This window comes from Bombus terrestris, chromosome 8 (assembly GCF_910591885.1).
Source record: "Bombus terrestris chromosome 8, iyBomTerr1.2, whole genome shotgun sequence".
Classification (NCBI taxonomy): Eukaryota; Metazoa; Arthropoda; class Insecta; order Hymenoptera; family Apidae; genus Bombus; species Bombus terrestris.
Genome location: NC_063276.1, coordinates 4,104,388 through 4,131,875, shown reverse-complemented (window position 1 = coordinate 4,131,875; position 27,488 = coordinate 4,104,388). Strand labels below are relative to the sequence as shown.

Below are 27,488 nucleotides of genomic sequence, written 5' to 3'. Positions count from 1 at the left end.
GCATACAAACTCCCTCTTATTCTGTTCACCTTACTTGTATCCCCTCGAAATATCTCTGAGCTTAATGTCTCTCAGACAGAATTTCCTATTTATCTCATTAACATTAATATTACTCTATAAAAACACTCTTAACAATTCTCACAAATTTCGAATCACACTATCCACTTACTTAGCCTGCACATACGTAACCAACAAATTGACAGAACCAAATACCCTAAACCACATTCTGCTAATATTAGTTCCAAGCACACTAGATAATTTGAAATTTCGCATTCTATCGCGTTTTTCCACCAAATGCCAACAGATCGGATCTGTGTCGGAAAGTTCGGCCACTCGAAACGAAACCGACGATCGCTGGTGCGATAAAGCTTTTTTTAAGCGACCATCATGCAAATCAGCGTTTTTTAACGAACACGTTTCGGGAACGTAAGTATCGTGTAAGACTCGGCTTGAGCCGCTCGAGAGCCGGACGTAACGAGAGGCTTACCGATGCCTTAATGCCGCGTAATGCGATCAATGCACCGACACAGCCGTGGCAAAACGTCGACAAGGCTTGAAACAGAGAGCAACCGAGTCGATGGACAACGCGAACACGATCGAGAGAAAGAAAGAGAAACATTAGCGAGTACATTGTCGGTGTACTGGATGAATCCGTGAGCGTGGAAAGGGTGTTACGCTACTACGGTTCTCCGGTTTCCGACGCGCTTAAGTGCAAAAACACGTTAAAATCAATAGTTTGCGTGGACGACACGGGATTTAGTAAGCGAGCTCTACTCTCTTTTCTTTCCCTCATCCCTATGGTCTTCGATGGTTGAACGATCTGAAAGATCGAGAAGGGGAGCTTTCCACGGACTTGGAACAGATCCACGGTATTTACTTTTCCCGGAGTCGAGGGCGACATTTTAGGGTGAGATTAGGAGAGTGATTTGTATCCTTTGATGGTGGTTTGCGATAGTTTGCGAAGAAATTTTCAGACGTGTGTGAGAAATTATTGCATCTTGTTGGCGAATAAACGATTGAGAAATGATTAACCTCCACCCTTGATCGTAAGTATCGGAAGATGTGGTGATTTGATACATAATTTCTCGAATTTGCGATGATCGAGATTTAACGAACGATTTATATCGTTTGGTGGTTTGAGATGGCTTTTCCTGAGACTCTGTTGGTGAATAAAAAACAGAGAAATATTTGATTTACATCCCCGTTTAGAAGCATTGGCTGACGATTGCAACGTTGAACTTGCAAACGAGAAGATAATAATTTAATAAATAGTAATTTCCATCTTTGACAATTCTCGGTTTAAAAGTAGTCCTCCCATAGACAAATTACATCAATTGTTTCGCCCTTTCCTCCAAAATTTCTACAATTCCTCACGTCATAGCGATTCGAAGATCGAATATACTTGTGGAATTTAGTAGCCAGTAGTTTCTCGTTTCCTATTCTAATCTTCGCTTAAGCATCTGTGTATCAGCATTGCGATTCAACGGCTGACAAATCGCAAGATTATCCGCGGAATACGCGCGTCTCCTCGACCGATCTTGCTGCTACTTGCACACGCAAGTAGGATGAAGCAGGTAATTGGATTCACTATGTGTGCTTCTACTGTGCACACGGTCGTTCCAATTTCCAACTAGTTCACGCCTTGTACTCGTGATTTCAATGTTCTTATCATTCCAAATATCTTCTCACATCTGTAATCTCGCGGTAAAACACGAAACAAACAACAATTTCACCCTGCGATATCTGCAAATTCATATTTTGACGAGCAAACAGAAACTCGCGAACGAAACAGAAACTACGTAGAGATTTCTTTCTCTAAATATTAAATCTACGGTATTTTCTACATCTTCGCATGTTATCCATTCTACGTTTAACACAGACTTCTTCATCAATTCAACATAAGCAACTCCTATCACTAGCACCCCTCTAAATATTACAATACACTATACTTCTTCATATTTCTTTGCGTATGATCTAATATATAATATTATTAATAATAATATTAATATTATATCTAATATCTAATATTATAATACATCTAACACAGACTTCTTTAGCCCTTTGCCAAAAACCCAAAGCAACTTTTATCACTTGCACCCTCTCGATAATCCCTTAGTGAAAACGCAACACCTACAAAGAATCCCACTAATCCTCCTAACCTAACCACCAAACTGCTAGCACCCCCGGCAACCCTTTTTCTTAAACCGCGATTACGAGACGAAGGGTGAGGTTGACTTCGTTAGAGGGAAAGAACGAGTCAAAGGTGGCGCATAATTTCACCATAATTAGCCAGGTCGCCGATCGAGTGCCTGTGATCGAACGTTCAGACAGAATAATGAAAAAATCCAGCAGCCCCGGGGTTTTGCCTTTGACGTTCGGCCTTTGGTGTATCGGTGTCATCCCACCCCAGAGATCGTGTCATCGTCGAGGATTTATAATCAACCCCTCGGAGCTTGCTGGGCCCTCGTTTTTGTGTTTCCACCACCACGTAGCCACCCCCGTGGAACAGCTTCGGTTCTCTCGTTGCGCACACCCCCGCTGATACTCTATGAAATTCTGTCAAGGCTCGATGATTCCCGTCTTCTTAATGGATCGTTGACGGTGAAAACGTCTTTCTCACGCTACACGTATATATATATAGATGCGCTCTTCTTTTTTTCCTGAGATATTGTCAGGATCGCGGAGGGGTAAGGGGATGACGACGATGCGATGACGGTTGGATATCAGGGGAATCATTATTATTTCCTATCACTCGAAAACACACGAGGGCGCAGGATTCGAGTGGCCGTTTCAGCCACGATGGTTCTGAATGCTAGCTGACGTATCGCGGAATTTCAGTTTGGAGCTGTTTGGGGTGTGATAGAAGAAGGAGCACGGGGTTTTAGGTTTTCACTATGTTGATTGTTTTAAGTGTTTGCTGGCAAGTGGAGTTTCACGCTGATGGCACTTTTGATTGGTTTATCGATTGGTTTACTTTGATGATCCTTCGCTATATTTGTTCATGTTGCTTCGTTGATTACGTGTTGCCATGGCTATTTATTATATAATATTTTATCTGGTTTTTTGGCGTTCCTTTGGAAATGAAGCTCTATGCTGCAGGGATTATATTATCGGAGAAATTATAGTCAGTTGGAGAACTAGTTTGCACATCGAAGAAATATCATGACAACGGGTAATTAGAAGAATTCGTTCGTAGATACAAAGCTTCTTGGATATTAATACAATTTCCAGTTTATATGAACTACAGAAGATTGACTAATCATCTCAGTTTCAGAAACAGAGGATTCAAAATCTAAAGTCTTTTGGATATTCTTAGACCACTTTGCCTTGTATTTACAGAAAAGACCGAAAGGTAGAAGGTACGACGTTTATACGATAGTCCTTTACATTTAAAAAATTAGCAGCCAGTTTGTAAGATTCATTTTCAATATCATTATCACAGTGCAAACCAAGTTCGGTTTAAAAATCCGTCCGTACAATAATAAATAATTTACTGACAGAAGCGGCTCTGAAGAATACACTGCATCTGGCGACTTTGGTTCAAACGTAGCCTCATAAATCTACAACCTCATCCCAATGTGATTCACAATCGTTACAAACGATTCGTGATTCGCGTTACGACTATAGCTGGGCATGGCGGTCTCTAAGATTCGAGGATTACGTCGATAGTGTCGCGTAAACGCAACAAATGGCGAGGCGTGGCGATTAATAACGCGAAGCCAGCGTGGAAATGTGGCCGCGGACAGATTGATTCTTCGTGAGGCACGATACGATCGTTCCGGCGCGCGCCTTGATAAATGACGTGACAACGAGCCACGCCGGGGCCAGTGCTGCCCTTTTTTTATTTTATCTCCTCCTTCGCTTCGTTCTTTTCCCCTCCTTTTTTACACGAGGAAAATATTTCTTTTTAACCGGCATGACGAATCGACTGGCCACGCTCGAGCAGCGTTCCGCGCCTCACGACTACTCGCAACTTAAAAACTTAATGAAATAACGCGACCGAACTCGCCGACACTAGGCACGCGATTATACCAAATCAGTCCAGTCATCGTGGCTTCTTTTTTGGTTCAGGGAAAATTTGATGATCGACTTAATCGAGATACAACAAAGATGATTATCGGGGTTAATGTTAGGGCCCCATTTTTAAGGATTCGTCCTTCACTGTATGGACATCACGGCGCAGGATGGCGTTCATACACGCGAAAATCAAAATGATACACAGATGTCTAGAGATGTCTGATGATATGTCTAGAGAGAAATGATTCAAACTATTTCATTTCTTATAATCTAATTACGTTCGTAGATACGTGAACGAGGTTCGACTATATGATCATTTTACCTTTGAAACTACTTAAATTTCCTGACTTGCTCAAAATACCCGTGATCTTTAATTTGAGTCACTTAGTTTTGAGAAGAGCGAACGTTCAAGGCAACCATTGACTCGTTTGACCATTTTAAAATAACAATTTTTTAATGATGTTACTCTGCATGGTATCGCTGCATAATCCGAAAGTTTTGTAATTTTCGGAAAAGAAAGCAGTCGATTAGGCTCATGTCTGAAGCGAGATATTTCTGCTCCGTCTAATGTGTATAACGATTAGACCGGGGATTTTTACGCAGGTTCATATTTTTGAGAGTAAAATTAAAAACGTAGAACGCCGATAGACAATTATTTCACTTGCCAAATATTACAGAAAGCGCTGTACTTTGGTACTCGTCTACCTTTTCACGTCATGTACATTCTGCGCAAATTTTGCACTTCCGAAGTTTCTACGAACGCAAAGAACTCCGCGTGAAAACTCCAACAACGATTTCTACGTTTCTTTATCGCGACGAGAAAAGTGGCAGCGACGTATCGATACGAAGGATGTTTAAACCATAAGCAAGGAAAAAGCATCGAAAAAGGGAATAACGAAAAGAAAGAGGAAGGAAAATAAAGCAGGAGGCCTTGTACGCCGGAAGTAGTCCGCCCCACCACGAAACCGGCCTTTATGCGCCAGTTACTGGCTGTAGCGGCGATATAAAATTCAAAGCCACCAAGTAGCACCCTCCACGCTAACGACAGCGCCGCCCCTGAGCATCAGTATGCTAATCCGATGATTGGCTATGTTCCAACCCCGTTCGCTTCTCCTTCTCTCCCTCTCTCTTTCCCTTTCTAACCAGCGTGGCTCCATCTCCCGGTTCTCTGCGGCTTCCTGATGGGATCCGACCACCCTTAACCGAAACCATAAGCCAAAACTAACCCTTATTCTAATTAGGCGGCGCCACGACGCGCCCCCCTGCTTTGCATATTTTCTCGATTAACCTCGCCCTTTCTTTATCCGGCCGGTGCGTCGGGCGTCGCTTCAATTTCCGCGGAATTTCCTCCGTACTCTCCCCTCCTGCCGTGGTTTTTCCCATCGCCAATCCCACCTCCACCCTGCAGGGCACTTATCTAAGGAACCGTTGAAACCACCGGCCGCCACCCAGTATATTTTACGTTCTACGTTTGGGAAATAAACCGAAATTCGATGGCTTTAGGCTAATTGTCTTTTTTTAACGATGTTAGATTATTTCCGTAAAAGAAAATTTATTAAGTTCGAAGGAAGAATCTCTTCTCCTTCATTTCGTATTTCGTATTTCGTATTTCACGTTCTGTTCGTTCTGTCTTCTTTTATATTTATTATTCTATAATATTTTTACAACGTATAATCTATCTTATCTTACTGTATTTCTATTCTATTCTGTATCTCGGAATTTTCTTAATTCGACTGCAACAGAATTAAATAGAAAAAATGTGAAAACCATTTACCCTACGCTTTATTCTTCCACTTCGATTCTAAAATAATTAGAAAGAAAGACAACGACCCACCCTTCACCAAAAAATCACCCAGCACACAAAAATCCAACTGTATTAATTATTAATTATTCTCTTCATTCGATTCTAAAATAATAGTGAAGAAAGGCAACAAAAATTGTAAAGATATAGAAGGGATTCGGAAATACAAATAATTTCCTTTATTTAGCACACAACAGTTATACATATATCTTATACTCTGAAGACCTCGAAAACCTACTCGCACGCTCGCTTGTTGTCAACCGACTCTTCCAGATGCTTCTAACGACTGACTATTGTCTTTTATCCCAACTAAGGCCTGGACGCCCTCTGACGCTTACACACACGTTCGCATGTACAGTGTAAATGTATCATGTTCCTAACAAAAACTCATCCAGCACCGAAAAAACCAAGCTCTCGTATTAATATACAGTGTGTCTTAACCGAGTTCTAAACTAATCGAAGATGTCCACATGTCACCGAAATTCGCCGCAACCCTAAAGCCAACCTGTGGACACAATTAAATTCCTATAAACCACCCCAAAGTCCGTCTAGTTGGTCCGTTTCTCAAAGTCCTCAGTGACGATACCTGAACGTCCCGTAGACGACAAATTGGCGAAGCTTACGCAGCTTTGACTCGCGTGTAGCAAGGATTAGCGAGGTTAACGAAGCTGGCACGAGGTTTATATGCATAGAGCGACTTAACCTCGTCAAGATTCACTCGAGGGCCAACAGAAACCCCCTGGATGAAATTGAAACGGGTCCGAGTATACGCGACCCTCGCTTATATAAGCTCGTAAAGCCGCGATATTGAATACAAATGGACGATACCAGGGTGCAAATGAGCCCCGGTGGAAGCAACCCCCGGCCCTGGGGGCTGACCCCGAGCCCTGATCCGTTCAGCTTAATAGCGAGGATCGAGGGGAGAGCATGGTAAGCTCGACGATCAATTAGGTCCATCTAGAAGACAGGATCCGGAATTGCTTTTTGTTCGATGGGGTTACGATCCGGAGAGAGGGTAGACCATTACGCGGTTGCCCCTTTCAGCTGGTTTCTAAAGGACGATTTTTTAGTTTCTGTTCTTTAATGCGAGAAAATCAGAGTATTCTAATTTTTGTGAATTTTTATCCACTATAAATTCGTTTGTTACATTCTAAAGAAGCTTGGAAATATTTATCGATGATAATTTCGATACAGGGAATTACAATTAGAGCTGTTTCCGTAGGTTAATGGTTTTGCTAGAATATCTATATTTTATATTATTTTGTTTATAATTCTATAATTAAAATATAATAATTCGTGGTTGGTTAATTGGAATCGGGATTTTCCCAAGGAATTTAGCATTCGATATCGGATGAATTTCATCTTCTGACAATGACATCATTAAAATAGTAAACTGAACCAAAATATTTGTGAATTTTAAGCAACAGCTTTATTCTTTCTATTTTAATGAAATTTTGAAAGCGATACTCACTTTTTCTCGCGCTTCCCCGCCCCCGTGTCCCGAAATCCCTTCGCGAACGGGTTGTTGTCGATCTTCAGCTGGGTGATCTGCAACAAAAGGGAATTACAATGCTACGGCATTTCGTTAATGAGATATCGACGTTTGCGAGTAACACAAAACCGAGAATAATTAATCGAATACGCTGTCAGTGTTGGACAAAGGCCTCATTAACAAACATACCGGCAAGATATCATTTCGACAACGCTGTTACACATACCTATACATTTCGCTTAAATATATGGAAACTCTATTTCCACAATGTCTTCGACAATTCATTTCACATATTACGTCAAATTACGATAAAGCAGATTTAAAAATTTAAAGCAAATATCCTCGTTCAACGCAAATAATATCGTGCAATATCTTACGATTCTTCTAAATAATAAATACCAAGATGTAAAATATAAATCCTGATCCCCATGAAAGAAACCTATTGTTCATAAAACTTCAAGAAAATATCTTCAACCTATTAGCTCGATATTATTCAACGTCCCTTTAATTTATGTAAATAGCACAGCTTTTCCTTTAATAACGAATATAATAACGAAATACGTAAAATTTTACACAGCCAAGTACGAATTAAACGCAATTTTTTAAATAAAATATGAATTTATATAATGAGATTTTATGCACCGATTGCCTTCACACATTTGCGATGCATTATACTACCTTTTGCAGAAAGTTGAAAACGAATCTCAAGGAATACTAAAAGCTCAGTAAACGTTTAAAAAAATAAAAAAGCATAGTAGTTGCCACCTTTCCATCCCTACTAGAAAAACACAAATCTCTTCGATCAACGTCGAAAACTTAGCCGAAAGTTTCCAAAGAATAAAATCACACTGAGAAAAGAAAATTCCGCCGGAGATCGGTGCAACGGCAGAAATCTGGATTAATGGACAATTTTTTCGTTGGTCCAGATCCGGTTAATTAAAATCGCCTTAGAATGGCCAGATGGTTCCCGGAAGCTGCTTGCTTCCCGGTACGCGTTATTCTTGATTCTCGCGCGCGGGCGCAAAAGGGGCCCCTTGTCCGTATTTTTCGTCGCGCGATTCTTCCCTCTCCCGTTATCGTCTCTGTTTCCCGGTATCTCCTGCTCGCCAGAAGAAAGATATCGCCTATGTGGATCTTTTCGAGTGGCCTGGCCCTTCTGAGTTTCTCGAAACCCGGCTGATCTCGCCGGTTGTTTCCTGGGATCGTCGATTCCTCGTAACTTGGACCGATCGTTGCGGTATTTGATTATTGAAAAAGAGTTCTGGGAAAGAATGATCGCGTACAGAGGGTGGGACAATGGATGTCGAAAAGATTACGGTGGACTCATGGTAGAAGTTAGTGGAAGTAACGGGGCTATGTGAATAACCTGGAGATAAGGGTGCGATAACGTATCTTCCTTCTTTGGCTTTCGAACGAATTTCTTATAGAAATTAAAGAAGGACGAATAATATTCAGTTTCGACAGAGCAACGATATTTTCTTAGGTTATGGAATTTATTTGTAAAAATATATTTGTAAAAATTGGAGGCTGAGACTAGACTGAACGACGCTTAGGCTAGATTTATTTTTTTCCTAGTATAATCAAAATGAACATGTATACAGAGATTTGTTTTATCTACTAGACCACTATTGTGACGAGTATTATGCTCTGAACATTTTATGCGAATTTACATACTGTGCTTCCTATGCTTATTTCTACGGATTTGGATTTTTCTTTAAATTAATAAATTAAATGGTATGAGAACACACTTCTTATTTTTTAAAATGTACCTAATTATTATAAATCAAAGATATTATTCAATATCTTTTCTTACAAAAATCTTTGTCCAAAATTCTGGAATTTACTCGGATAGGGTTAAAGGGGATGTCAAGGTTTGTTTGATTTTTAGATGACACCGTGATCGTACATTGAATTGTCAAAGGGTTGATAAAGATTAAAAAGCAATGTAATTTGTAACTGGAATATTCTTTACTGTAATTGACGCAACCCCGAATTCGTCGATTAATTCTTTGCTTTGTTTTTCGCCGTAATTTCGCGAACAAACGATTGGACGCTTGTTAATTAAATTGTCGAGGTCGGGCTGCAACCCGACCGTTAATTACAACATTTTCTTTAATTAATTTAATTAATTCGATACCCGGCCCTACCGGCTCGGTCCTAAACTTCGATAATTAATATGCAAAGGTAATGGCTCGATAATAAATTTCCAATAAAGAAACGGATAACGCTGTTACACTCAATCACCTTTGCACACACGAATAATGAGACTAAATATTAATTAACATGTTAATCAACTATTCTATGAAAAACATCTCTCCAATGCCTATTACGATTTCCTCTTCATCTCTCAAGATACCTCAACTATTTAAAGTTTCCCGCGTTTTTTATCATTATCATGTTCCTTTCTAACCTTCAATTACGAATCGAACAGTAATATTAAAAAAAGAAAAATAAAAACTAGTACTAAAATTTCCTACATAATTTAACCTATTCGCCATTTCGTTTTAAAAGCAGAGGATAGTTATGCAAATTCATATTTTTTCATGTCATATTCATATTTCTATAAAAAAGAGTAGTTTCGCTAAATATTCTAACGTTGACTTGCGTATTTTATATATCTTTCTATTTTACCCGAGTTTCGCGTATCTTCGCACCTTCAAACTCTCTACAAATGCACAGAAACTCTACGTATAAGCTCCTTTCCCCCGCAAGCTCCTCGATAAAAGCCGCGATCGATCCCCAAAACCCCTGTCTATAGAAGCGAAACTAAAAAAGAAAGAAAGAAAAAGTCCCTATAAACCTGAGAAAGTCTCCAGACGACAATTTCCACCTGGAAACTTTTCTGCGTGGTAGAGACGAGCAAAAGAGATTGAAATCGAACAAAACCGTCGTCTCGACAAAAGGCCAGAGTCGATCAGAGAGTTCGTCGAGACCAGCTAGACTAACGAGTTTTCCCCTAGCGTTTTCGCAGACTCGATCGAGTCTGCCGCCAGCCGTTAACGGAAGTAGGAAGCAGACGTTCACTCACCTTCTCGTTCTGATAGGCGGTCACCGCGATAAACTCCGTTTCCTTGAAAACGTAACTCCTGAAGGTCGAGTAGGGAAGCTTCAGGATGTCGTTGGCCCGCACCAGATGAAACCTCGGCTGGTACTTGTGCATCGAGTTCAATATCGTCTGAAACAACCAATGGACCGTACATTGGGACAGACTGTTTCAGCTCTGAGCTCGTGCTCGCAATCGTTTCTCATTCTCTCTTCCTCTCTCGAGCGTGCTTTTCAGGAAATCGACTGGCTGCCACGAGCAAAACCGCCTCCGCGTACAGGTTATCTGTGTAGGTTGGCAACACTGTTGGGAATACCTTAATGACGGATCTGGATCGTGGATTAGAAATTTGGGTTAGAAAATATTTTTATTTGGGAATTTACGATACCAGCGTCTGATAATTTATCGAGATTACTGGGCAGTTTTTTTTTCGAGATGGTCATTTACTGGCGATGGAATTTTTTACTAGATACAGAATACGGAGAAGTCTAACTAGGGAATTTAATAATTTCTAGATATGCGACTTTTGGTCATGGAAATTCTCACTAGACGTGGAATACAGCGAATATCATTTAGCAAAAGGCGAAACGTGAAGATTTAATTTTTCGAAATTTGCCTTGGAAGCTTACGCGCTTTCCATACTAATTGAGAATGACTGAACGATTTCTTTTAGACAAAATAATGTCTCGTTGATTGAATCTTGCAGTAGATGAATTTTATTTTGTAAGATGATTATAAATGATTGATTTACTGGATTTGATTAATAAATTTGCGATCTAAATGTTTTTTTATAGACATATTCTCAATAATAATAGAGGAATTTTCAAATGAAATAAAATTCAATTTTTTCCCACCTTTGTCTTTACCTTCTTCGGAAATTTACAGCCAGTGTCGGTCGATTTCGCTTTCAACTTGCTCTAACATCAGCCCAACACGAATATACTAGTCGAACACGATTCGAAAATTTACTTGCATCGAAGTACCGTCGATTTCTATACGAATCAAACTTTCCAGTTACGTGAAACGACGTTTTGTTCGCTAATATATTATACGCGATGGGCTGCTACAAACAAGCCAGATATCCCAGCAGAAGGGAGAAACCACGAGAAAGAGGAAAAGCAGGACAGAAGAGACACGAATTCTAGTCGGAGTTTATCATGCTCGTGGCATTCCGAAAGCGCGGTTTACAGATTGAGAAGATTATTTCGCAAAGCGGCATAATCGTTGCTCAAGTTGCATCATGCACCGCTGATCGACTCGTATAAACTCGTTCTAAAGCTCGTCTTTCTTTCATTTGTAAAACCAATGTCTCCGCCACGACGATGACGACTATCGTTTTTATACCTTACGCCAATCGTATCATCTCGATTTCTCAATTTTACCCTCAATCTTACCATCGTTAGCCTCCAATTTCCTCGCTACTTTAAAAATCACGTTACGCAACAATCCTTTATTCCTTTTGGATCTGATTTGAAACCAAGAAGAAAAGGAAAGAGAATATAAGAAACGTAAAAGCTCGTATAAAAGCGATAATAATTTTTGTCAATATTCTTCGCTATATTTATTTACGAAGTACACAACTCCGTGATTTAATTGAATATAATCCTTCAGCAATATAGCACTCGTAGTATATATATATACAGCATACATGTAATATAATGAATATTTTCGAACCAATTAAAATCTGTTGGACAAGAACCAAGAATGCTAAAGTGTCTCTGCTGCGTTTCTAAAAAAAGAACAAAAATTGGCGTCCGCGTCCTTTCCTTTTGGAACACCTCAGTTATTTTCCAAGTTTCCCTAAATTTCATAAATAGACGGCGAAATCTGAAAATGCAAAATTTGCACAGGATGCACGTAACATGAAAAGATACGCAGGATATGCAAAGTACAAGGTTTTCTATGATAACATTCGATAAGCGAAAAAATGTTCTTTTCTTTTCCCATTTGTCCAATTATATTCTGAAAAATCACGAAGTTGGAAAAAATCGGCAGTCTAATTGGAGGTAGCGGAGAAATCTGAAGGATCACGGAGAACTGTAGGATCCAGAGGACACGCGAGAATAAGAAGCTCCGCGAGGCTGCTTTTTGAAAGAAACGCCGGCGCAATCTCAGTTTTTAATGGCGAACGCTTTAAGAGCGATTCGTGGCAAAATAAAACGATCGGTTCGCTTTTAGTCGCGTCTGGTTGCACGCGCGCCGACGATGCAAATGGCGCGGTAGCAGCTAACAAGATTGCACAGGACATTCCATCGTGGAATGGACGCAGCTTCGTTGGCGTCTCGATAAATCTACGTTCCATCCTGGAGTCGCGGTAATTACGCCGCGGAATTTTCGTAATGGAGAACAGCAGGCCGGTTACTATTTTATAAGAAGACGGCCGTGGCGAACGATCCTCCGCTTCTGACGAACGAACTTTCAATGGAACGCCATTTTTCGTTATTTGTATTAAACTTTTCTGTTTTTCAATCCCATCGCTCTTTACCGATAAATATTCAGCACTGTCTATGGACAAATATTTATACAAAGAACGAGGATATACTCTGTCTATTACAAAATGCTGGAGTGGAAGAAATTATACCATTTAATGGAAAACCATTTTTGTTATGTTACGTATATTGGACTTTTGTGTTCTTTAAATCCTTGTCTCTTTTTCTTTTCTTTTTTATTGATGAAATAAATATTCAGATTTATTAGATTCGATCTCTAAAAAGGATCGAACGACGAAGGCGTGTCTGTGACAAAATGTAGGATCGGGAGAAATTATGGTAATCCTAAGAGGAAACTTAAGCATCGGTCTCTTTTATCGTCCCTTTGAATCAAATTCGCTATTAGACGTTATATCTGATCGTGTGGATGTAAGAATTACATAAATCCAATTATACAAGTTTCGCGAGATACTGGTTAATCGACGTCATCGATTGGATTCGAAGCTTCAAGTTAGAAGATAAGAAGGTTTCTCATCGAGCCATTATAATTCAATGGCGTTAACACACCATACGTATTTTTTCTATCTAAACATGGTTTCGCGATATTTTTATAATATTCAAGCTGCGATTAAAAATCAGCAAATTTGAGAAAAAGAAACTTCTATAATCATTCGAAATCATACACTATAATTACAATATAGTAATTCACGTATACGGGAGATTTACCATATACAGATGAAATTATCTCAAAATTCGGAATTTGCATAAAAAGCTGCAGTCTAATTAAAACGAATGTTATGCTTTTTCTGCACGTGCTTCCTCATCACGTGTATTCTGCATATTCTATGCCATCGTATTTCCCATAAACGCATAGAAATCCCATTCGTAACCAGCATCCAACCACCTCCAAGCTTCAGGCCAGAAAGCTTGTCTAGCCGACAACGAACGATGAAACGAACCAACAAAAACTCATCCATCTTGTCAGGCAAAGGACATCGCGCGACGTTTCTTGTCCGCGCCCACGTCATCCGCTCTGAGAAACCAAAGTCCTCGAAAACGAACGTTGGTTAGAAACGAAAGGGGAGGATGAAGGGCAAAGGTCCGCGCGATAACGGCCCGGCAAAGAGAGAAACGGTGTCCAATGGAACTGTGGATAGCGAAGGATGAAGAAGAGAAAGGGAATAGCTGCGACGGACCCGGCAATAAATAAAACGGCGCGCGTCCAACGTGGAAATCGCGATCACGCGAAAGAGAGAAGCTGGCTGGCCCGCGGCGGCCGCCATTACGCGCGGCTCCGCACAAAGGGGAAATAATTAGCGCTGCTCGACTGATAAGCCGGCCAATCTAGGCGTTTGTCATTAGCCTATCAAAGCCGAATACCAGCGAGTCTTCTTGCTCTTTTATTTACGATCCGCCTCGACTCGGTTTCGTTCGAAGCTGCCAGTTGGCAGAAGTTGGCGTTTCTGCTATCTTCGTTCCCTCTGCTGGACCTTCGGCCTCGACACGCCTCCGGCGCCGTGGAAAATATGTGCGAACGTAGATCGCTGCAATTAGTACTTCTCCTCGGTCTAATCGTGTACCTGAGCTTCCCCTGAGCTTTTCTTTTCCGAAGTATTCGGCTCTGATTCTCTGCAGAAGATTCTTTGAGACGTTGAAGTGGAATCGTTTCTTTATGCGGTGTCCTTTATCATCGAATCGATGAAATCGATGGCTTGTTTGAGGATAAATTGAACGAACATGGGCAGGTTTAATTGCGACGATTTCGAAATGGAAGTCAGGAAATTGTTGAAGTCAACTTTGATAGTAAATATTCGTTGTATCTTGTTATAATTCTATGTCGAGTACCAGAGCTTCGTTTGTTACACTGTAGCAGGACGACATAATCTTTCAACGAAATTATTCAGCCACGTTACCACCTAAAACGTCGTAAAGCCAGTTCGAAAGTAACCTTACAGCGTCATCGTCCGTTCCAAACCTACGAAACAATCGTCCACCTACATCCACGCGTATTGGACATCGTCGATCTCTCAGAACGCGAGAAACAAAACCGTCGTATATGGTGCCAGGAAATATCAAAAAACGACCAGTCAGTGAACAGTCAGCCACAACGAGTGCTTAGAACGTTTTAGATACGCACTCCGCTGTAAATACAAAGAAATCCAAGACAGAGTGATTATACAGAGACTGTGGATGTAAACGGAAATTCGAACGTTTAGGAATACGAGTAAAGAGATGGAAACTAAGCGAATATTTGTTCCACTCTCTAACTGTTACAGCGAGTATTATCATACTTTGGATATCTTACGCGTTCTTTTTATACGCACTTCGCGTATTTCTATGATTTCAAATTTCCAGTCAACGATAATTTAATCGTACAAATATACCAAGACGTATCATAGAAGGTAGTAGCGTGAGCGTAAAGCAACTGGAAAGCAGCGAAGCCAAGGTACGAGGAGAGGAGGCTGGTCATGGAGACGACTCCGGCGACTTACATACGTATCGTGCCGCGTGAATTGACCGGCCAGATAAAAGGGGTGGGAGAGGCGGACACCGGAGGCAGGAAAGGGGGAGGCCGAGGAAAGTGAGAGAATATCCTGGCCGACACAGAAGCCGACGCTGCTAATGACTCTGTCCGCGGTAATCTCCGGGTGTTATCTGTCCTGGCTACCTGGGGCCCACCTACTTCGAATCACGAACCTGCACACGCTTCCACCTCGTTTCCTGCCGATCAGCCGCCGCTCGAACGCGCGTCGTTCTCCGCTTCCAACGACTTTGCCCCGACAACACGACCACTGCTAGCACTTTAAGCTCGCTGCTGATTATTTCCCTGGTTGATCGCTTGCCTCTTTTGCTTTCAGCTCCACGTTGTAAAGTTAAAGGATCGAGGGTTATGTGTGGCGGATTTCGGAGACGCAATCTGAGATGGCGAGTTGCCGTGCGTTTATAGACCAGCTCCTTCGATATTATCAGAGCGCGGATTTTTACGTACTTCAAATTTCAAGGAAAATGCAAAGATGCATAAGTGTACGGAATTCTAGTAAGGTACAAGGTAACGCAAAGAAATCTTTCGTCGTTGTACACTACGATAGTCGTAGGCGTATAATACAACACCTTTGGATCGATGGACATCCGTGAAGAAAATCAGCCGGAAAATAGATCTTGTCTCTCGAATTCAACATCAAATTCTTATTTTTTGTTGCGTGGTATTCTGATCATTCAGAGGATCAGAAGTCTCGAAGAAACCATAGAGCTCGATCGTTCTCTCGAAATGTTAATGTTTGTTCGAACGTCGGCGAAAGCCAAAATAATTCACGCGAGATGGTTCTTCGCCGAAACAGTAAATCAAAAACACTATACTCGTCTTCCGTAGGTACACGATGATCTCCACTCGAAGCCAAGCAACATCCACCAATATCAAACACTCGATCCCCGCTAATCCCCTATATTCCAAATGGAGTAAGACGTTCCAGCTTCCTACTCAACTTCCTAAGCCAACAAAGAGAGAGTACAGATTCTATAAGAGGAATTCCACAGCGGACACGCGTAGTCAGCGAGGTCCTGGCCGCGTTGTTTGGTCAACCGATCTTACAGAAGGGCAAACAAGTCTCTCTGAACGCCGAAAGGGTTTGCCGGCGAAGGCTGCACGTCATCGACGGCTTCTTTCCGCGCGGAAAGTCGCGCGGCGAGAGAAGCGGACAAACGTGGAGACAAAGAGGTGCCCTCCAACCCTCTTTCTCCCACTCTCTTCCTTTCTGTTTCTTTCTCGCCGCGGCTCGAGGCGGCCCTTTTCACTTTGAGGGTTAAGAAGTTAGCTGATGGTTCGAGGATTACTTAGACTCCGTACATAAGGCAACTGTGCGCAGTTAGTTTGCGGTGCACACAGCCTCTGAAACGACCGGAGAGAGCTTCCTTCGCCTTTTTTCCTCTCTCGGTTTTCCCAACGACCGCCTTTCTCCCACTGAACTCGGACTCGGCGACGCTTCTGACGACTTGCCGTTGCTCCGCTCTCGGCTTCAGGATTTCGTTGTTTCCCCGGATCTCTGGCATTTTCGGTTTTAGAAGCGTGTTATCGTGTCCCGAGGAATTTTTTGGGTTCAGCTGCCAGTTCTGCGAAGTGGCCGACGAAGGAAAGTTTAAATATCATTTCAATTCTATGGTAATTTCAGAAAATGGGCTTTTATTTCACAAGAGCTGCGAATAGACGCCATATGATATCCCGAAATGGATAGTTCGCGTTAACACGGTGAAAAGTATCTGGTACAAAGTTACCAATACTGATACGTCAGTGATAATTCCATAAAATAATATAATTTGTTCTATTGCTGCAAGATGGATCAGATGTAATTCGATAAAATAATATAAAACAAAAAATGCTGTGCGTCTGTTATTTCTTTACAAGACGAAAGAAACTTTTGGGACAATCTAATACTATTCTTCTGTATTATTCTAAGCTTCGAATGATTCCACATGGCAAGCTTTCTATGCTAGTTTTAGTGTTTACTATAGCGTGGCTCAGTGAAAATAGAAGGTTACTTTATGGGAAGCTAGAAACTTACTCCTTAGCTGAAACATTACCTGAAACCATTATTTATCTATTATCATTCATTTTAAAACTATCATTATCACGCTATTACGTAAAAGCAGAAGGTTACTTTATAAGAAATTCGTAACATCATTTCACAGATTGTTTCACAGAAATCCTCAGCATCTACTCGTTGCAACTCGTATTACCCAATGTCCCTAAACAGCGCCTAATCGTCAAACCCAGGCACTGGCAACTGTCGCAAAGCCTTGAGAGCCCATCTCACTCCGAACCTGTCGTGCAACGTGTCTCAAACAACCAACATGTCCGAAACATCTGCAATTAACCCGTTCCTCTCCTTCTCTGTCTACTTCTGGCTAATCGCTATAACTAAAAAGGTAGGTCGAAGAAACAGCTCGCGTCCTTGGCGCGCGCAAGAGAAAGCACAGAAAGAGGAGAAAGAAAAAGGAAAGAGGAAGAAGTCGGAAGAAAGAAAAAATAAGTCTATGGGAAGAACCTAAGGGGGTAGAAAAGACGTTAAGCCGCACGCGTCGTGGCGAAGGGGTGGAAGAGAAAGAAGAAGGGGTGGTGGACGAAAGGGTGGCGAGAACTGTGGCGCCACCTCGGCAGGAAGCGGCAGAGGAGCGAAGGCAAGGCGCGCAGAGGGTCCTCCGTGTGTCGGGGGTGCGAGAAAGAAAAGGCGAGGCGGTGCGGCCAAGGGGGATGGAACGCGGAAGAGGAGAAGGAAGGAGGTGGTCGTCCTAGTATCGACCGGCTGAAAAAGGGGTGGATTTTTCTACCCCTGGGCGGAGGACCAGCATTAGGGGGACGTGTTCTGGACTCGATTACGACTAGCCCACCTCTGATCTCCGCAAACCACCAGGAAACCCCTCTACCATACACTTTCACCCTGTCTCAACTTCTTTCCAAGATCCCTGTTAGGGGTTGCTTCTCCACTTTCTTTCATCTTTTTATTTTTACTTTTCCTCTTTCTGGTTCGTGCACTGTGTTTTTGGGACGTTGTCTGCGCTTGTTGGAAGTGTCGGCGGGTCTGAGGGTGAAAGTTTTTTTATGGTCGTTGTTAGGGGTTGCGTCTTGACCACGTAATATCCTTTTCTTTTCCTTCGGTTTCTGAGTTTTCAAAACTGACTTTGGGATGATCGTTGTGGATGTTTGAAGGTTTGAAGACTGATGGGATTTTTGTTTAAGGTCGATGATAGGGTTTTTTGACTTTGTTTCGTCTTTATACGTAATTGAGATTGATTTCGTTAATAGAACGCTGTTTAAAGAAGTTCAGGTGTCGGGTAATCTCAATCATCCTATACCGGAAAACTGGCAAAATGTAATTTATACAACGATTAAAGCCAACCAATTTATGCAAATATTTAACAAAGTCTACTGTCGCGTTTTACGACGAAACACATTCAAATTATTTTAATCGAATGTAAAAAAAACCATTCAACCATTTGTTGAATTACAAAACTATCTCCTTCGTTTGGAACGATAAAATCCCTCTCAACGATAAATCAATCAAATTCTCCTAAATTAAAATGCTTAATATTCTGCCAATGAAAAATACACAACCACTGGCAGGACAAACACCTCGACAATACACCTAAACAAACCTTTCAAAATCACACTGTCGTCGCTGAATAAACTAAGTAACCCAAAGTAACGCTCTAAACAAGCCAACCTTCTCCTTAACAGAGAAAGAAGAATAATAACTGGAGTTCAGAGGACCGATCTAAAGTCTAAAGTGCCTGTGAAGCGAAAATCACTGGCCCATTCTGTCCCACGCGGCCATCTGAATAGAAACTGTGCGAGTTAATCGGCCTGGCTGAACTTCGACACCGGCTCGCTTCCCCGGAATCCAATTAATCCCCGGATCGGATCTAAGTTCGGGGAAGTGACGCGTGGGACTGTTGGCGTACCTCTTCCTCGAACGAATTACGCGTCTTCCGCGATATCGTCGTCGTCGTGGTTGCTCTCTTGACGATCGTGCGCTGCAAAGAATCCGAAGAGGGAAAAGAAAAATGGATCCTCGGGGGCTTTCTCCGGCACTTTGCTCGGCCGGAAGCTAATTGGCCCGAATCGAGGGTGGCTTTTCCATCATCCGGTTCACGGCATTATGGCCGACTCGCACGTGAGCCTCGCCATCGACCAATGGGAACGCGAGTCGATGCACTCGAAGAACGGGACTCGACCGCTTCCCAACGATGTTCCTCGCCTTTCTTCCTTCCTCGCTTCCTTCCTTCGGCCTGATTCTGCCCGATCCGACGCGATAAAACCCCACGCTGAACTCGATAAACGCGTCTGATTTATCGCGAGAGAGGGTGCTTTCGAGATTTTCTAATCTTCTTAGGCAGGCCAGCCCGTTGCTCGGTAATAAGCGGTTTGAAAATCGGACGATCCACGAATTAAGGAATTAAGGGATGACGCACCAGAGGCCGGTGCAGCAGAAGGGTTAGAGGTGTCGGCTTTGGTTACACAGAGACAATTTTACTCGGAGAGAATACTCGCTTCGATAAGTCGCTGGTCCACCGAAATATTAAGTCTGTCCGTTTCTGATGATCGCTGGTCATCTGCCGAATCTTTGAGCATTTTAGAATTGTACCTTAAGGAGCTATTAATCAACTACTTTACACATTGCTACGCTATAAGTGTACGTGTATGTTTGGTTTTGGCGAAATTCGTCTGAGATCCTGTGCATCATATTTTGTCAAAGCTCAAACAAAAACGTGTTTCCCTCTGTGACGATTGAGAAGAAAGAACTTTTTCTTACGGTCGTAAAGAAGATCCTGTCTTGGTCGAAAGTCTTCTGGCAAAGCAGAATACATGTTGTTGTTTCACTGATACTCTTTCCTGTTTCCAAGAGAATAAAAGTTTCCTATTTATACAAAAGTGAAGCAAAAGTTTCAGAGGATACACTTCTTTTTGTAACTATTTTATTTTTTGGAATAGGAAAGATAGCAGCGAAGAAATGACTGTTATTTCGTAACTAATTGGAGATTTTAACAGTTTCGTTCGATCTTTGGATAAGACGATGGAATATCTTCGAGACTTTGCTCCTTATTCAGGAGGAATCTATCGTTGCCCCGGTTAATCGTAAATTATGAAAGCCAGTGTCGAGTGAACGGGCCACGATAGTACCTATTTACTTTCATTCGATGATCAAAGAACCGCGTTGGGCCGATAATTCTTATCTGAGCGTGGACAGTGGTCCCATTTAGGCTTTGAAGTGCGCGTGAATTTGTCTGCAATTCCGGTGTCGAAACTAGAACCGTGGACCGTCATAATGGAGCCAGTCAGTAGAGAAGTTACACTGATCTGATTCAGAAATTGAAAAATTAAGAGATACAATTATATTTGACGCTTTAAACTTGCAATCTACGATTCTTTATACCGTCTCCTTGCAATAAATGAACTATAATTCAACTTTAATCGAATTTTAATGTAATTTAATTTTAATGTAATTTTAATGTAATTCAACATTAATCGTGTAATTGGGTGAGAGAAGAAAAACGTGCGATTCGTAATTAAATATTAATCGAATAGTCAAGTATTAACGTAGCAATTAACGTAGCAATTTTGTTATCCAAGTAATAGAAATTAAATTAGAGAATTTTTAATAAATTACGAATTATAATGAATGGAAGTATTGCTACGGGATAAGTAAGTTCTCCTTAAGTAAGTTTAGATTGCAGGATGAAGTGATTTCGAATGTTGTTTGCTCGGCTCGATCAGCACCCGGTCAACAGGGGCCAAGATGGCTGAATAAGTCGATTAGCGAATCGATTGAGGAAATTAATAATAATGAGGATGGTGGTGATTCTTGTCTCTTTTCAACAAGTTAAAACCGATTTAAAAGAACTTGAGAGAAACAAACTTGTTAACATTATCTTCGATCTCTTTCATCCACGATTACAACATTACATAGGTGCAAATTAAAAAATAAAAACTAACAAGTGTCTTTGAAAACTATTCGCCTTTCAATATTTGACGATTCACCTTCTCTTCGACTAATCGTTCCATCAGGAAAAAACAATGAGATGAAAAGTACCTAAAAGGTATTCGTTCCTTAACGCTTAACACTATGGTTTCTTCGTTTAACGATCATATCTATCGATCGTTTAATTAGGAAGAAAAACGAAAGACTAAAAAGATAGAAATATCAAAGGACGATTAAAAAGTGTGCGTAAAAAGTAATCACCTTTTAACGCCTGACGCTTCTTCATTTTCGTTTCTACCGATCGTCTCATCAAAGGAAATGGAAAAGACACGAAGTTGGAAAAATTAACGCACAGACAGAGAGCGTTTCTGAAACGTAATCACCGTTTGACGCTGAATAAAATTCAGCCTTTTTCCCCGCCGATCGTCTGTATAGGTCGGCCCGACGAAAACGACGATCGAGAAAATAAGAGAACGGGGGAAAAGTGGAAGAAAAAACGCGATGTTCGAGGAATCCAGTGTTTAAATACCCGACGGACGAAGGAAAAGGTAGAAACAGCGATCAAGGAACGTGCGACACGGCGTCTTTTGAAAAACCGCCCGCTCTGGATCTTTGCACGATTTCCATAGGGCGCGGAGGAGAAAAAAAAATCCAGCGGTGGAGAACGTTAAACGGAAATCAGCCGGCCGCTTACAAAGAGCCGACGCTTCTGGCGGGGGTGGCAGACGGGAAGAAAAATTCTTTGATGGTTGGAACGGTGGCGGAGGGCGTAGAAACGCGCGATGAAAGATGGGAAACGCCGCGGGGACACGGTGGTGGCGGGGGTAAGTGTGAAATTGCCGCCGATGTTCCGACAGGAATACAGGAATTTTCCTTCTCTCTGTCGCTGAATATTTTCCGCGGCCGGAATGCTTCAGCGCGGAATGTTCCTGCCTTTCAACGCGCCGGTGGACGCGCGGAACGATATGGATTTATTCTTGCCGCGGTTCCGCTATCGGAGAACGTTTATCATCGCTTAGATCGAAGATGTTTGAGCTTGCGAATGTTAGAACGTTCAAAGCTTCGAATTTTTGTCAGCGTTCGAATCGCTGGATATTCGAGTGTTCGAAACTTTCAAATCGAACTTTGTGCGCGAATTGCTGGATGTTCGAACGTTCGAAACTTTCAAATCGAACTTTGCGCACGAATTGCTGGATGTTAGAACGTTCGAAATGTTCAAAACGAACTTTATGCGCGTATTTCTGGATGTTCGAACGTTTGAAACTTTCAAATCGAACTTTGTGCGCGAATTTCTGGATGTTAGAACGTTCGAAACTTTCAAATCGAACTTTGCGCACGAATTGCTGGATGTTAGAACGTTCGAAATGTTCAAAACTAACTTTGCTCGCGAATTGCTGGATGTTCGAACGTTCGAAACTTTCAAAACGAACTTTGTGCGCGAATTTCTGGATGTTAGAACGTTCGAAATGTTCAAAACGAACTTTGCTCGCGAATTGCTGGATGTTCGAACGTTTGGAACTTTCAAAACGAACTTTGAGCGCGAACTGCTGGACGTTCGAACGTTCGAAACTTTCAAATCGAACTTTGTGCGCGAATTGCTGGATGTTCGAACGTTCGAAACTTTCAAATCGAACTTTGCGCGCGAATTGCTGGATGTTAGAACGTTCGAAACTTTCAAATCGAACTTTGTGCGCGAGTTGCTGGATGTTCCAGCGTTCGAAACTTTCAAAACGAACTTTGGGCGCGAACTGCTGGATGTTAGAACGTTCGAAACTTTCAAATCGAACTTTGCTCGCGAATTGCTGGATGTTCGAACGTTCGAAACTTTCAAAACGAACTTTGAGCGCGAATTGCTGGATGTTCAAACGTTCGAAACTTTCAAAACGAACTTTGAGCGCGAACTGCTGGACGTTCGGACGTTCGAAACTTTCAAATCGAACTTTGTGCGCGAGTTGCTGGATGTTCAAGCGTTCGAAACTTTCAAATCGAACTTTGTGCGCGAATTGCTGGATGTTCGGACGTTCGAAACTTTCAAATCGAACTTTGCGCGCGAATTGCTGGATGTTAGAACGTTCGAAACTTTCAAATCGAACTTTGTGCGCGAATTTTAAATTGCTCGCTAAGTAACTCGATAAATATTTAACGGTGCAAGCTGGAGTATTCGAAAGACGAGGGGTCCACGCGATTTCGATCTTCGAATTTACGATAGAACATTCGGAAGTCAGACACTCGCAAAGATAAAACAGCTGTCGCGATTACTCGTTTTCCGAAATTTCGAATTCGTCGCGCTTTGGCTTGCGAGATCGAAAACTGAAAATCACAGAACTGACGCGATTTCGATTCACGAGATTTCAAATTCTCCATTGCGAGTATCGAAGTTGAATACCTACAAATTGTTTGCAACGTGAAACTCGAGGAATTTTAGGCCTCCTAAAATAAAAATTCTCTAAAAGATAAATATGTGATTCTGAAAAATAACTTTCGCACAACCGCAACGCAGCAAATTTGTATTAACCATGGCGCAACTCGCGTAATTCCAATCCGTGGAAATCAAAGTTGCCAATGCGAAACTCCACGAATTTAACATTTCTGAAATAACGAACTCTCTGAAAAAAATGGATATTTCAAAAAAAAAAAAAAAGAAAGAAAGAAAGAAAGAAAAAAAAAACATTCGTGTAATTGCAACGCGGGAAATATAAATGAGGCGCCGCGTGGTTCGACGAAATCAACCTCGGAGAATAAAAAAATTCGCTGAATTCGAGCACGTGCACGTGTGCGGCGCAGGAAATACGAATTCCGGTGATTAAAATCCTGTTTGCGACGGCCAGTACGTTGCCCTAATTGGAAAATTGAGTTGCGTATGAACGAAATGCGTTGCAGAACAGCGCAATCGTCTTTCTTCGAACGATTAGTAGCGGATAGACTTGGTAGAAAAAGTGGCTTGGTTATCGTGTTATCGCCGTGCACTTCGTATTGTGTACCCGACAAATGGTTAAGCTGTTGCTCATTAGCTAATCAATTACAAATTTGCCCGATACCAAAGCAAATAACGCTATAAAACTGCGAATGTCGCGCAAAAAGGAGTCGCTTCTTTATCGTAACTGGTGACAAACAAGATAAAACAGTCGCGTACCCGCTTGTTACGCAACTGTCGTTTACTTTTTTTGCAATTTTATTCTCGTTAAAATAATAAAACAGAAAGAGAGAAGCAGAGGGACATTCGTTTTTCTGCGTTTAAATTGTAAAATCGTGAACACGTTACAAGGGAAGGGGGAGAGAGAGGAAATAACCAGCCGCCTTTTTGCAACGCCGTTTAAATGAATTTTCGAGACGTAGATTCGATGAATCTCCACGGAAGAAAAATAAACGATAAATGCGTCGATAATGAAATATGTATAAAAATGCTCGTTGTAAAGGCTGGCAGGCTGAAAGGGTGAGATACGACTTCGTTACTTTTTATGGAATATTAACGTCCGTCTACAATGTTCTCTTTTATATCACTCTGTTTAATTACGCATAGCGGAATCTTAGCGTAAAACGTCTAGCAAAAATATTCCACGAACTGGAAGATTCAAATACAAAAGGTTACGTCGTCGAGCAAATTTATCGAGACCTTAGAAGATGGAAATTACAGGGAATAAAAGTAGCTAGTTTAAGAAAAATATTCCATCTGTGGACAAACTTCGGAACAACAAATTATATTCTATTGAGTATTATTCGAGGTACTCGAAGATAAAAATCGAGAAGAATAGAAATATCGCGTAGAGTAGACAGTTTCAAGGAGAAATTATGTCATCGAATATTCCTCGAAGCATCGAAAGAAGAATGGTCGAAAGATTAGAAACGTTTCCACATATTTAACAAAAAAAAAAAAAAAAAAAAAAAAGAAAGAAAAAGAAAAAAATAGACTCCAACATCGACAGTCTTAAGTAACCACGAGAAATTACGCGTATCATCAAAAATATTGTACAAGACATCGGACCTGTCGAAGGAACATCTCGATAAACATAATAAAGATTATTATAACCAATAAAGAATATTCCACGAACCTTGTAACTTTAAAAATAAGAAATCATCTCCTCAAATATCCCTCGAGTGATGGAAAAACGGCGGAGTAAATGAATAGAAAAAAGATTATCTTTTAAACACCCCGTTCCACCCCTCAAAATCAATCTACAGTTCCGATTGTCCCAGGAAACAGAGAAAAGAAGATATTTTACGGACGATATCCGGACGTTGCACAGTCGTACTCGATCCCCGTAACAATTTCCCGGACAGTTTCCCATCGAAACACCGAGCAATCCCCTTCCACCCCCTTCTGAATCGAAGATCACGATGACCAACAATGGTGCTGATTGAAAGCAATTATCGGACCTTTCTTCCTTGTACTTTTTAACTTACCACCGCTGTCACACCCCTGTTGGCTTCCGCTCGAGATACCGTCAGCCCTGTGATTTTCACGTGGGGTGACGAGGTCAATCGTGACCCACGAAGAGAAAAAAAATGGAAAAAAAGGAAGAAGAAGGAAAAGGAAAGCAGAAGGAAAGAAGGAGAGGAGAGGTGGCAAACAAGGGAGAAGAAACTGAATACATCGCCACCCCCTTCGTTTTCGGCTCGCCCCCTTTGACCACCCTCGTCTTTGACCACCCCCGGGAGGCTGCTTTTTTCCAATACAAACGAGCCCCTCTGGGTGATATTTTTCTTGCGCTAGGCGGAAACCAAGGTGACCATCGTGGATTCTTAGCGCAGAATGAATCCCGAGGGGGTTGTCGGGGGTGTAATTCGTGGCGGAGGACCGGATGGGGCGAGTTTGGTGCGTGGAATTTGTTTGAATAACATTGGATCGATCGGGGCGGTTCTTTAACGCGTTGACTCGCACGCCAACTTGATGTATTTGGCACACACTGGCAGGCCGCGATAATTTGAAATATACTACGCCATAATATTTAATCTTTGCAAGGTATCTATCACGTTGTATTTGCGCACTTCTTTTCTGCCGATATTATCTAAATCAGCCACGCTGCTGAATATTATCTTATTTTAAACGTTCTAAAAAACTGAGTTATCGAGGTCAACGGTGGCCACTTAATCAGCGTTTCAAGAAAGAATGGCAAATTGAGGTGATATTTATCGTCGTCTTCAGTGTCTAACAGGTTTAAATGCTTATCATTTTCTAGATTCTATTTATTAGGATTATTCCAATATACGTTTAGAACGTTGGCCGATCTTTATTAGGATTAATCGAGTTATCAGGTGAATTCGGCTCTATCGCCACCTTTCAACTCTATTTTATATCTCTACTTACGAATTAGTATACTTATCTACTAATTGTAGGTAGTTAAAGCGTATAGTCATCCATAAAAAAAACTTTTCGTACGTTCTAAGGCCATTCTCGTTAAAAGAGGATGCTACAAAATTTCACTGCGAAACGTGCAGACTACGAAGGTTGGAAGGACAGAATATCTTAAAAATGAAAATAAAAAGAAAAAAAGAAAAAAATATAATTACAACGGACAAACGATTGACCAGGTGGACAAAAAGCAATCGTAAATGTTTCAAATCGATCTTCTTCCTTATGAAAGAAACGAGAAAGGATGAAGTTTTTTGATTAATTTGGTAGAATCGATTTAGTTGAATAATAGGATATCGCTTTTGAGTATCATAAAATTTGAGAATGGATTCCACTTTGGTTGTACAGATAAGAAACGCCGTTAATCGCGAAATACGTGTTTCTTAATGTGGTCGATTAAACGAAATGCTAAAAATACAGATCGAAAATGTCAGCCAGCCAGCCACGCTGATATAAAAGGAACGAAATCTGTCCGAGAACTACGCGAGGATCGCTATTTTACTTTCCCTTCGAATAATCGTGAAATTAAAGTCGATCCAGACGACGTATAATAAATTCATTAAGAAGTGGCGAGCACGTCGATCAGCGGCGATCTAAAAACATCCCAATTCTTCCGCCATATTTTACTTAACATCCATCAAGCAAAAAGCAGTTTATCCTTCCCTATGGCAATAAAGTTAAGTAATAAAAATAAAATAGCGGCGACGTTAAAGAAGTGACAATTAACGAGACACGATAAAACTAACGATTAACCGTCCCTAGACCTAAGCTACAAATTTCCATTCGAACAAGTCACAGCTGAAGGAAGAAAAAAAATGGTCGTTTAACCGTAGAAACTGTCCTCACTTTCTCAACGATTTAACTGCGATCGAAATCAAAGGCGAC

The 27,488-nt window shown here is 41.3% G+C and overlaps 1 protein-coding gene across 3 annotated transcripts in view; it reads right to left on the bottom strand.

Annotated features, from left to right (window-relative positions):
* LOC100642252 (optomotor-blind protein) overlaps positions 1–27,488 on the bottom strand; it is a 172,394-nt gene that overhangs the window by 11,246 nt on the left and 133,660 nt on the right. For all 3 annotated transcript variants that reach the window (XM_020864123.2, XM_003397233.4, XM_020864122.2), the window contains exons 5-6: positions 10,339–10,485; positions 7,290–7,366 (exon numbers count right to left, since the gene is read on the bottom strand). In XM_020864123.2, coding sequence (XP_020719782.1) covers positions 7,290–7,366; positions 10,339–10,485 — 224 coding nt within the window. The remainder of the gene's footprint in view (positions 1–7,289; positions 7,367–10,338; positions 10,486–27,488) is intronic.